Here is a 10,746-nt window from a genome sequence, read left to right as displayed (position 1 = left end):
CAAATGCTAGTGTTTATCTGACAAACGCTAGTGCCCATGCCGATCTGACAAACGCTAGTGCTGATCTGACAAACACTGAGTGCCTATCTGACAAAAGCTAGTGCCCATCTGATAAACGCTAGTGCCCATCTGACAAAAGCTAGTGCCCATCTGACAAACGTGAAGAACCAGAACAAGACTGAGCCCCCATCCCTCTTGAGACCTTGCTAACTTCAGATTCTCTGTTCATAACCTCTGTATTGTGGTACCCCCCTTTTAAGGCCCCCCCCCCCCCCCAATTTAAGACTTCCTCCCTTCTAAGACCATGTTTTTTCAGATTTTCTGTTCATTAGAACTTCTGTAAATTTACCATTTTAAGACTCCCTCCTTTTTAAGACCTGATTTTCTCAGATTTTTGGAGGTCATAAAAGGGGGGTGCCACTGTAAAATTAACCTCCATTTCACTGACCACGTTTTTTTTAGGTCTTAAAAGCGGGTTCTACTGTGAAAATACAACTACTACATTGAAAGTGTTCATCCAAGTCCGTAGTTGCCTTGTATCAGTGTCTTCATATCGTCGCTAGCGACGTCTGTAGGTGTGCAACCATCTTGGTCTGCTAGCGTGATCTCTGCGTTCCGTGAAATCAGCAATTGCACGATGTCTCCATGCTCGCAGGAAACAGCTGAAACGATGGATGGTAAAGCTTGATCATTGTGCTACGGTTGAAATGTATTTTGCATGTCTGTTTGTGTGGCTCCAGGGGCCGTTATAGTCACTCAAACCCATCAGTAACCACCTCCAAATGGACCGACCAAAAGTGGTTATTACTCAGTCTGGCTCCGCGACTTAAAGTCAATGTCGTTAGTATGGGGCATAGTAGGTAGTGGGCTGCGTCCGTTAGCTCGGGACAGACCCACTGCTGAACACCGTCGAAGTGACTCAGCAGAAGTGCAGTGTCATCTTCCGAGGGTAGCCTACCGCAGCGACCCGACATCCCCCCCTGGAGCGTCTGTAAAATCGACAAGTCTGGCAGCGGAACGAAATTTAGAGGTGGTTGGAGCAGTGAGTGCAGGGACGGGGCGGTGTGAAAGCACAATGGGACAAGGAACAGGTGTAAAAACGAGGAAAAAAAAAAAGAAAGAAAAAAAATAAATTGTTCTTGTAGACAGGTGGTGATTGTGGAAAGGTGAACTATATAGAAATAACCTCATAGGGGATCCTTTGGGATGGTTGTGATCGGCAAGTGGTCGTTATCAAGAGGTGGTCATCAGGGCAGGTTTTATTGTATAATAGTAGAAATAAAGATTACCAAAACCAAAAGTATTATGTCATTGTTTGTGCAAACTGTATGAATAATTTAAGCACAAACCTCAATATTCATACGTAATGTCCTTATACGGAGCTCACAGAGGTTGAACATGCCAGATCGAGGAAGATTCTCAGAAGGAACCACCGAATATTTCTTTCTTTTCTGCTTTTAATTAGAATATTTTTTTTAAATGAACTTGACCAAATCTGTGAATAATGCCCTTTTCAGATAGACTGATAATGTAACCAGTCTGCACTTAGCTTTCTGCGTGTCAAAGGCAAGATTCTGGCACTTTTGAAAGGGTATCAGATTTAATAAAATAAAGGACTGTGGAAGTACTCATACTGGCACTTACCATAATGCAGCGCTGTCTGGCCTTCGCAGTCCTGAAACAGGAAAACACAAGTGTCAGTTATTTACTTCAATAACAAAACTTTAATAAAAACAAAAAGACAAAAAGCACTGTACTCATGTTGGAATGACGAAAACGAAACAAATACAGGCGACGTTTCGATCACTGGGGTCTTCATCACAAATTTAATTAAGACATTGACATGAAAAAAAAACAGTGTTCTGTTTCTTTCATGCTTATTTCACAGTCGTAAAACTGGACAGCAAAGAAGGACTTTGAAAAAATACTGTATTCCCCATACCAGATTTCGATGTCTTATATATCATTTTCAAATTTATCAATCAGAAACAGGGGACAAGTTCTGAAAACACCATCTTCATTAAAAAAAAACTAAAAAAAACACTCTCTCTTGCATCTGTTTTTGTGTTGGTTTTAAGCACCTAGCCTGTTCATTTCCCACATGTTCTTTAACCACCAAGAGCAACAAGAAAAGAAAGAAAAAAAACACAAAAACACCAACACACAAAGTGAAGATGACTTTTTGCATGTTAATTGATTTGATGTTTTCGCATGTACATGTATTTGTAAAGCGTCTGGAGCCACTTATAAAGGACTCACGCTATAGAAAAGCTATTCATAATTATTCTATTCTTATTATTATTATCATCACCATCATGTCCAAAACACTACGGTCACAGACACAACAACCTACAACACAGGGCTCCCCACGGACACTCGTCTTAGAGGGTCCCGGGACCCCCACTTTCAATGTTTAGAGGGTCCATGGACCCCCTGCGTGGAGTTTTTGAGAGTCCCAAGAGCCCATGGTCCCAAAACTACCTGTGGTCCCATTGTTATCGCGAATATTGTGAAATGAAGGGTCTTTCTTCATCAGAATATTTGAAGTGTACACTTCAACTTAACCTTGTTAAATGGAACACACACACACACACAGTTTTCCATATCATTCCGGCGTGAAATTGGCATTTGTGCTTGCACTACGCACGATAGTGGAAATTAAGTGCATCCCGGGACCCGCTCTTTATAGGTTTAGTGCGTCCCAGGACCCGCTCTTTATAGGTTTAGTGCGTCCCGGGACCCACTCTTTATAGGTTTAGTGCATCCCGGGACCCGCTCTTTATAGGTTTAGTGCGTCCCGGGACCCGCTCTTTATAGGTTTAGTGCGTCCCGGGACCCGCTCTTTATAGGTTTAGTGCGTCCCGGGACCCGCTCTTTATAGGTTTAGTGCGTCCCGGGACCCGCTCTTTATAGGTTTAGTGCATCCCGGGACCCGCTCTTTATAGGTTTAGTGCGTCCCGGGACCCGCTCTTTATAGGTTTAGTGCGTCCCGGGACCCGCTCTTTATAGGTTTAGTGCGTCCCGGGACCCGCTCTTTATAGGTTTAGTGCGGCCTGGGACCCGCTCTTTATAGGTTTAGTGCATCTCGGGACCCGCTCTTTATAGGTTTAGTGCATCCCGGGACCCGCTCTTTATAGGTTTAGTGAATCCAGGGACCCGCTCTTTTTAGGTTTAGTGCGTCCCGGGACCCGCTCTTTATAGGTTTAGTGCATCCCGGGACCCGCTCTTTATAGGTTTAGTGCGTCCCGGGACCCGCTCTTTTTAGGTTTAGTGCGTCCCGCTCTTTATAGGTTTAGTGTGTCCCGGGACCCGCTCTTTATAGGTTTAGTGCGTCCCGGGACCCGCTCTTTATAGGTTTAGTGCATCCCGGGACCCGCTCTTTATAGGTTTAGTGCGTCCCGGGACCCGCTCTTTATAGGTTTAGTGCGTCCCGGGACCCTCTCTTTATAGGTTTAGTGCGTCCCAGGACCCTCTCTTTATAGGTTTAGTGCGTCCCGGGACCCGCTCTTTATAGGTTTAGTGCATCCCGGGACCCGCTCTTTATAGGTTTAGTGCGTCCCGGGACCCGCTCTTTGTAGGTTTAGTGCGTCCCGGGACCCTCTCAATGTTTTTCTAGTATGTGATTTCAGCTTCCAGTGCGTATAGGGCGCAGAGACGCGCACTTTGGGGAGCCCTGCAACATAACTCGGTCAAATTAGGTATATTCCAATGTTCTGTTTTTCGTTTAAGGGGAGGTGGGCCAGTGCACTACCTTTTTTTTAATTTTGAATGTTTTATTGTGTCTGAATGTTATTTTATGAAAGAAATGAACAAATGATGACAAAGAATAGTCACTTTTTGTATTTTCGGTTGCTGGTTTTTGTTTTACGCGACAAAAACAGTCAAAATACAGACAAAAGTGGAGTACAGGAGATACACGGATTTTCATCAGATGTGATTGTCACACTTCTAATTATTGTTTTATTTTATCCTTCTGGGTATGCTCTAGGGGATTACGAAGCAGATCTTGTTTATTATATTTATATTTGGAGTTAGGAACACTTCTTTGTTACAACTGTCAAACTTTAGGGTAACGCTTGCGAAATTATTTTTTGAAATAATCTGGATATGACTATAATAAAATTTCAGCAAAATCCCTTCGTAATCCCCCAGAATGTTGTATTCTGCACAAACTACAAAAGAAAATATTGCTCTAGCTAAATTACAGCCAGAGAAATCGCGTAACCCAAGACGTAACCGTAGGCAAAATGGCTGAACTGAGAAAAACGACATTGAAGATTGAACACCACAGAAACACTATTGAAACAGACACACAAGGACAAAACTGTGTTATGAATGAACAGCTTAGTTTATTTGAATTGCAAACTACTTAGCCTTTAGCACGCCAGCAGAGAATTTATGCGTCCATCCCTTCTTTCCCTCTGTCAACCAGCATGGGGATACTGCCCCAGCGCTAAACGTGTATCAATGACCCGATTCTCGTTTGTAATTTGCATGCGAGAATAACTGTATTTTTAACGGTAACTTACTTGAGACAGAACGAGACTTATTTCCTTCCGTTATCTCGTCGATTTGTTGGTTTCCTCGAAGTTTTCTACTTTTGTTTTTACATCGATACATGTACAGTACTTTGGTGCTTCGACAAGCAAGATGGAGGATGATGGGTTTGAAACTTTCGTTTGATTGTTTTTTGACAACAAATCGTACGTGGAATCTGAACGATTTACTGAGGAAGCTCTTCGCAATGAACTGTGTATCGCGGCGAAGAAAATGACACAGTTCGTCAAGACAGTGACGGAATTTACGAAAGTGCAGATTGATACAAACAGTTGCTGATCCAGTTTCGTTCGGGAAATGGCAGGCCCAGCAAACATTACCGATAATCTGACTGATGTTGGATACTTTCTCCTGTTTTTGTTTTTTTTGCGTAGCAAATGCTCAACTTGCTTGTCGAGGAGATACTGCACAGAAACTGACTCAAATTCAGCGCAAAGCAAGCCAGTGCCGAGACGTAAAAAGTGTGCTGCATGGCGTGTTCGAAAATGGCGACCTGTGGATCTGCGTGGAGATCAAAGCTTTCCTCTGTATCGGAAACACCGACAGAATCCAAACTTTGGCCTAGTACCAGCGGAACTACTTCTTGTTGCTAACCGAACTAATAAAGACATTGTCCTCTTTCTTATTTCGAGCCATTGTTATCGTATCAAAGGTTGTTTCTCAAGGAAAAATTCGCTTTCGGTTGTCACCGATCGTTTGATGTGTAACCAGGATGATGTAAAACCGAGTGAACTTCGGGTGTTCCCGTCATGGCCGAGAGTCTCTTCGGTAGTTTCCGTAGGCAAAATTCGTAAGCTGAGCATGCGCACTCACAAAGTAAACTGGTTCCCGATTTCGGTTTATGAAACGAACCAATGGATGTCGAGTACCTTCCAAATAAGGATATTTCCGTTCGATTACGATTGCTGCCTTTGCAACGGACAAGTGGCTGAGTGAATGGAACATTCATCAAAACACTGATGTCATGTTATAGGTCAAGAGCTGCTGCGCAGTTTCGTATGTCGTGAATGCACTGTTTTGCTGAGGACAAAGCCGTAACTAGCCTTTGAAATGAGACAATTTTTGGCGGGGGAATATCGACTACAGAAGACAATCAATGCCACACATGTTCACATTTTGTCTTTATTGACAGATAAATAGGACACTTTTGACAAAAACACCGACACACATGGATGATAGGTATGTTATGGAAACATAATCTGCTAAAATACCCAAAACAGTGTTTTGAACGATTTGGTCAATTTTGCACTGGCCCACCTGCCCTTAAGTTACCTGCAGATTAATGTCTGCTCCATTGTCCAGCAGCATGGTTGCCATGTCAACCAAGCCACGGTCACTGGCCCAGTGAAGCAAGCCGATGCCCTGCAAAGTGTCAGACACAAAAATGTATACAACAGAACCTTATCGGCACGCAAGGCACACAGAGAAACAACTTCTATGAGTTAATGAGTTTTTGTCCTGCAAGAAACTGTAACCTGTCTTAAAAAAAATAGGGTAGGGAAGGAGATGCGGCGGGAGAGAAAAGTGCTCAAGAATAGTCAATTTGTGTGTGTGTGCCTCTGCTGTTTTCCATTAAAACTTTTTCGGGGGGGGGGGGGGGGGGGGAGAGGGGGGGTGGGGGAGAGGGGGGGAGGGAGAAGGTTAACAAACACAAAAGGTTAGGGTCTTCAGAAAAAAACCCTATTATATAACACATTTGTTAGGCCTTGTTGAATGATGAGAATGGCTCTGCAGCATTCTTGCTGGTTACATCTAAACTAGCACAACATGCAGTTCTCTAAGCACCACTGGAAGGTAGACCCCAAATGAATATTATACATGTAGATACAGTTGCTCTATGGAACCCATATGAGAAACATGCAGTTGCCTCCCTTGGACCTACTCTGTTTTGTTTCTTTATGTCGAGTAGAAACAGTAAAATTCATGACTGTTCCAAATAGCTTCTTTGCTTTTCATCAACCATTTTGAATTTCCCCATTAACTTGATAGTCTCATTGTGTGTTGTGGGTGGTGGGATGTAGAGGTGGGGATGTGAAGATAGAGATAGGGGTGCAGGGACTGATATTTTTCTTCTTCTTCGTTCATAGGCTGAAACTCCCACGACTTTTACGCGAATGGCATATTACCTCGCTGTTTAGCCAGCCATACGCTGCTTTTGGGGGAAGCATGCTGGGTACTTTCGTGTTTTTATAACCCACCAAACTCTGACATGTGACATGGATTACAGGATTTTTTCCGGCAAACTTTGTCTTGTGCTTGCGTGTAGTAATGTACACACAAAGGGGGATAAGGCACTAGCAGATCTGCACATAAGTTGACCTGGGAAATCGGAAAAATCTCCACCCTTAAACCATCAGGTGCGGCGGTGCTTCGGACCCACAACCTTCCCCTTAGCAGCCCAGCGTCTTATCCACTAGGCCATTGCGCCCGTTGAGGGAACAGTATAGGTCTATACAATGGAACCCTCGTTTTAAGACCTTCAAAAATCTAAGAAAATCAGGTCTTAAAAAGGAGGGAGTCTTAAATTGGGGGGTCTTAAAAGGGGGTTTCCACTGTACAACAGAAAAATACCTGCTCATCCAACCGATTGACGGAGCACCCCCCTGAAGTCAGCATTTCTTTGACCTTGTCCATGGACCCTTCCTGACACCAGTGGAAGATGGTTTTGTCGCCGTCGCTCAGCTGCTCGTCGGGACACACCATGGTACTGACAGCCACCCCCATCCCACTGCGCGTCCTGTCTCTCAGTGTTTGGTCATCTCCTGTGCCCCCGTCTTCTGTCTAGAGATGATAAGAATAATAATAATGAACACTTCTCATCAGAGCTCACGGCTATGTACAATAGCAACAGCGTGCATAAGCATACACACACACACACTAAAAATACAGTTAATAAACACAACAGTGTGATAAATAGTAAATGGAAGCATGATTTTCAGCTGCGCTGTTGTATATGAACATGTTCCTCATGGTTGTTTGAAAAAAGTGTGTTTTTTTTATACAATTGTTGATCAAAAACGATGGAAAGCAGAAATGTCTATTACATGTAATGTCTAACGATGATAAACACAACAGTGTTAGAAATAGTGATTAAAAGCATGGTTATAAGCTGTTGTATATGAACATGTTCCCCATGGTTTGTTTAAAACAAGTGTGTGGTTTTTTTTTATACAATTGTTGATCAAGAACTATGAAAACCAATGAAAATGAAAATCAGATATGCCCATTAAAGTTCCATATTTGTCATGATGCGTGTCCGTATATAAAATGCACATATATATTTCAAATGAGTCAAGATCAGAAGCTTCTTCTTCTTCTTCGTTCATGGGTTTAGACTCCCACGTTCACTCATGTTTTTAGCACGAGTGGATTTATACGTGTATGACCGTTTTTACCCCGCCATTCAGGCAGCATACGCCGATTTCGGGGGAGGCATGCTGGTTATTTTCGTGTTTCTATAACCCACCGAACTCTAACATGGATTACAGGATCTTTTCCGTACGCACTAGGTCTTGTGCTTGCGTGTACACACAAAGTCACTAGCAGGTCTGCACATAAGTTGACCTGGGAGATCGAAAAAATCTCCACTCTTAACCCACCAGGCGGCAGCGACCGGGATTCGAACTCGCGACCTCCCGATTAGGAGGCCGACGTCATACCACCATGCCACTGCACCCGTCAGAGATAGGTTTGACAGTACAACTGTGTACAAAAATGAAAACTGAGAAATCCATATTTTGTTTTGAAATCTATACTTACACCATGTCCATGGTTGTGCTGCCAGTCAGGCTCCAGGTTGCTGAGCAGAGACATATATTCTAGCATGGCTTCTGTCTTGGTCATGTTTCCAAGCTGTTTCCAGGACTCCCTGAATAAGAAATCAAACTTAATTGGACCCATGGACCCATGCTCTGCACCCCTTGATTTGAGCTGTGGTTCTAAAATGTTTTAGATTAGTTGCAGCTTGTTAAGCGCTCATGCATCTATGGGGCTAAAATTAGTGTGAGTAGGGATTAAATGACTAAAAAAAACGTTTAAAGAGAAGATAAAACATCACTGGAAAAAAAGAGAGTAAAAACGGTGGGGTAATCATAAGATGACAGAAATGACCACATATCGGACATGTAATGTGATCATAAGAATTAATAACAAAATTTGGTTAACAACTTGGCAGTCAAGTCATTAGGAAAAAAAAAAAAGTTGTATGTTTCTGGTAACATGGCTACAAAAAATAGGGTAGGTAGGTAGGGATTTTTTTTGGTTTTTTTGTTTTGGTCAGGGTAGAAAATAACTATACAGTGACGCAAAGAGACTGGACTTAATATATACAAAGATAAAGACAACACATTACAAAACAAATGAGACAAAAGGGATGCGGGGTTATCCCCCTTGTGTCGTCTGCCGTCTGTTACTTTTGTTTTGACGCTTTTTTTAAATTTTATTTCACAATTTATGCAATAAAAAAAAGTCTAGGGTCGGCGGGAAAAAACTAGGTTGGGTCAGGTGACCAGAAACATACAACTTTTTTTTTTTGTGCCTTATGATCCTCTTTCTCTCAGTCTCACACACGCACGTGCAGTGATCGATGCACACACACACAGACACACACATGCAAAGACACACGCACGCACGCACACACACACACAGCAATACTTAAGCAAATACCAGGTATTTTCCACTTCTTGAACAGTCACTCCAACAGAGATCGACAACAGAGACAGAGACAGTGAGTGAGACGACATTTCTAAAAATGAGTAAATGAGCAGTGTGCGTGATTACCATTTTTGCTTTCCCTGGAAATCAAACATCCCTGGCTTGGGTGCTGTACAAGGCCCTTCATTAACCTGTCAATGCAAACAAACAATTTATTAACAAAACATAATCTCATATGATGTAGCTGGAGCTGATGTGAATAATACTGTTAGTTAGTTAATAATAATAACCTTTGGTTGGGAGAGTAAGGCAGAGGAGGAAATCAGGAGAGGGACCGAAGATCAGTTGTGACAGGGTGACCAGCTCCTTTTCTTAAAATTTGCTTCCATTACTTTGTTATGGAGTAATTAGCATGCAGTGGAGGAGTAAGGCCACAAAAAAAAAAGGTGTGGTTACGGTAACATAGCCAACAAAAATAGGGGAGGTAGGTAGGCAATCACTTTTTTTTTTTTTTTTACTTTTTTTTTCTAATGTGTACAAATTAAACCTACTTGACAGGGAAATAAGTGTGCGACACGGGCGCTTTCGCTTTCATTGCGTTTTCTGCACTCGTTTACTTGGTTTTTTTTTGTATTTTTGTGACAAATGTAATAAAAAGTTATAGGGTCGGCCCCAAAAAATAGGGTAGGTCGGGTTACCGTAACCACACCTATTTTTTTTTTAGGCCTTAGCATGCAGTGGAGGGGTAAAGGTGAAGAACTTCTGTTGTTACTGTGAGTGTGAAAGGTTTGTCTTGCTTCATTTGTGTTGTTTCTTGTCTCGAGAACCTACGGAGTCATGCACGACCAAATCAGCATCGATCTTGTGCTCTGTTTTGTTTTTGGCCTACTAAAACTACTCACATTTAAGGCATATATAATTGATATCAAAGTAAAAGGACTGGAACTGGAAGGTTAATGCGTTAAGCCTGACTACTGTTGTGAAGACGAAGTTCTCTGGGGTATTCGTCGATGTGGTTGTGTTTCTCTGTCTCTCGTCGCCTCTTATACAATAAGATACATTTGTACAGATGTAGATCTGCGGTGGCTGCACAACAAGTTGGTTCCAATTTATTCAAGCATGGCTTTACTCATAAACTGTGGAGTGTGGTTGTGTTGACTTCGCCATGAAAACAACAGATCCAGCATCTAAATACTCAAGAAACAAACCTGTTTGTATCGTGCGTAAAAGTACAGGAGCTTATCGGCATCGAACTTGGCTCCGTTCTGACGTACGTAAATGGTTGCCGCCTTGAATACATCTCCTAAGGATTCTTCAGTTTCGAAATCGTCTGCAACGTCTTCCATTTTTTCAACAACGGCCGTAATGCGTTTCATATCCTGTAAAATGACATTACTTAGTTTCTTATTTTGTAACAGTTTACACTTTTGCATCACAACAGATATTGAATACACAAGACTATATGCATATCTTTATTCGAAATTGAAAACATAGTAAAGATTCAGGGTCGCCGATTAGCGTTTTGTGACATCCGTA

The 10,746-nt window shown here is 42.4% G+C and overlaps 1 protein-coding gene across 1 annotated transcript; it reads right to left on the bottom strand.

Moving 5' to 3' along the window:
• Window positions 1-267: 267 nt before the first annotated feature.
• Window positions 268-10,578, bottom strand: LOC138949008 (acyl-CoA-binding domain-containing protein 6-like). The gene is made up of 7 exons (XM_070320704.1): window positions 10,419-10,578; window positions 9,337-9,401; window positions 8,317-8,425; window positions 7,129-7,338; window positions 5,830-5,919; window positions 1,645-1,675; window positions 268-662 (listed from the first exon to the last, which is right to left on the bottom strand). Exons 1-7 carry the CDS (start codon window positions 10,554-10,556, stop codon window positions 514-516), a joined length of 792 nt encoding a protein of 263 aa, XP_070176805.1. The 5' UTR covers window positions 10,557-10,578; the 3' UTR covers window positions 268-513.
• Window positions 10,579-10,746: the final 168 nt, after the last annotated feature.

The sequence above is a fragment of the Littorina saxatilis genome, linkage group LG15, assembly GCF_037325665.1.
Source record: "Littorina saxatilis isolate snail1 linkage group LG15, US_GU_Lsax_2.0, whole genome shotgun sequence".
In the NCBI taxonomy this organism is placed as follows: Eukaryota; Metazoa; Mollusca; class Gastropoda; order Littorinimorpha; family Littorinidae; genus Littorina; species Littorina saxatilis.
Note: the sequence above shows the minus strand (reverse complement) of the source record. Positions and strands in the feature narration are given on the sequence as shown.

Coding starts and splice junctions, on each gene's coding strand:
- LOC138949008 (XM_070320704.1), bottom strand. CDS start 10,556: ATGGAAGACGTTGCAGACGATTTCGAAACTGAAGAATCCTTAGGAGAT. Junction 9,402..10,418: donor TTTACGCACGATACAAACAG/GTTTGTTTCTTG, acceptor TTGCATTGACAG/GTTAATGAAGGGCCTTGTAC. Junction 1,676..5,829: donor GAGCAGACATTAATCTGCAG/GTAACTTAAGGG, acceptor TTCCTGTTTCAG/GACTGCGAAGGCCAGACAGC.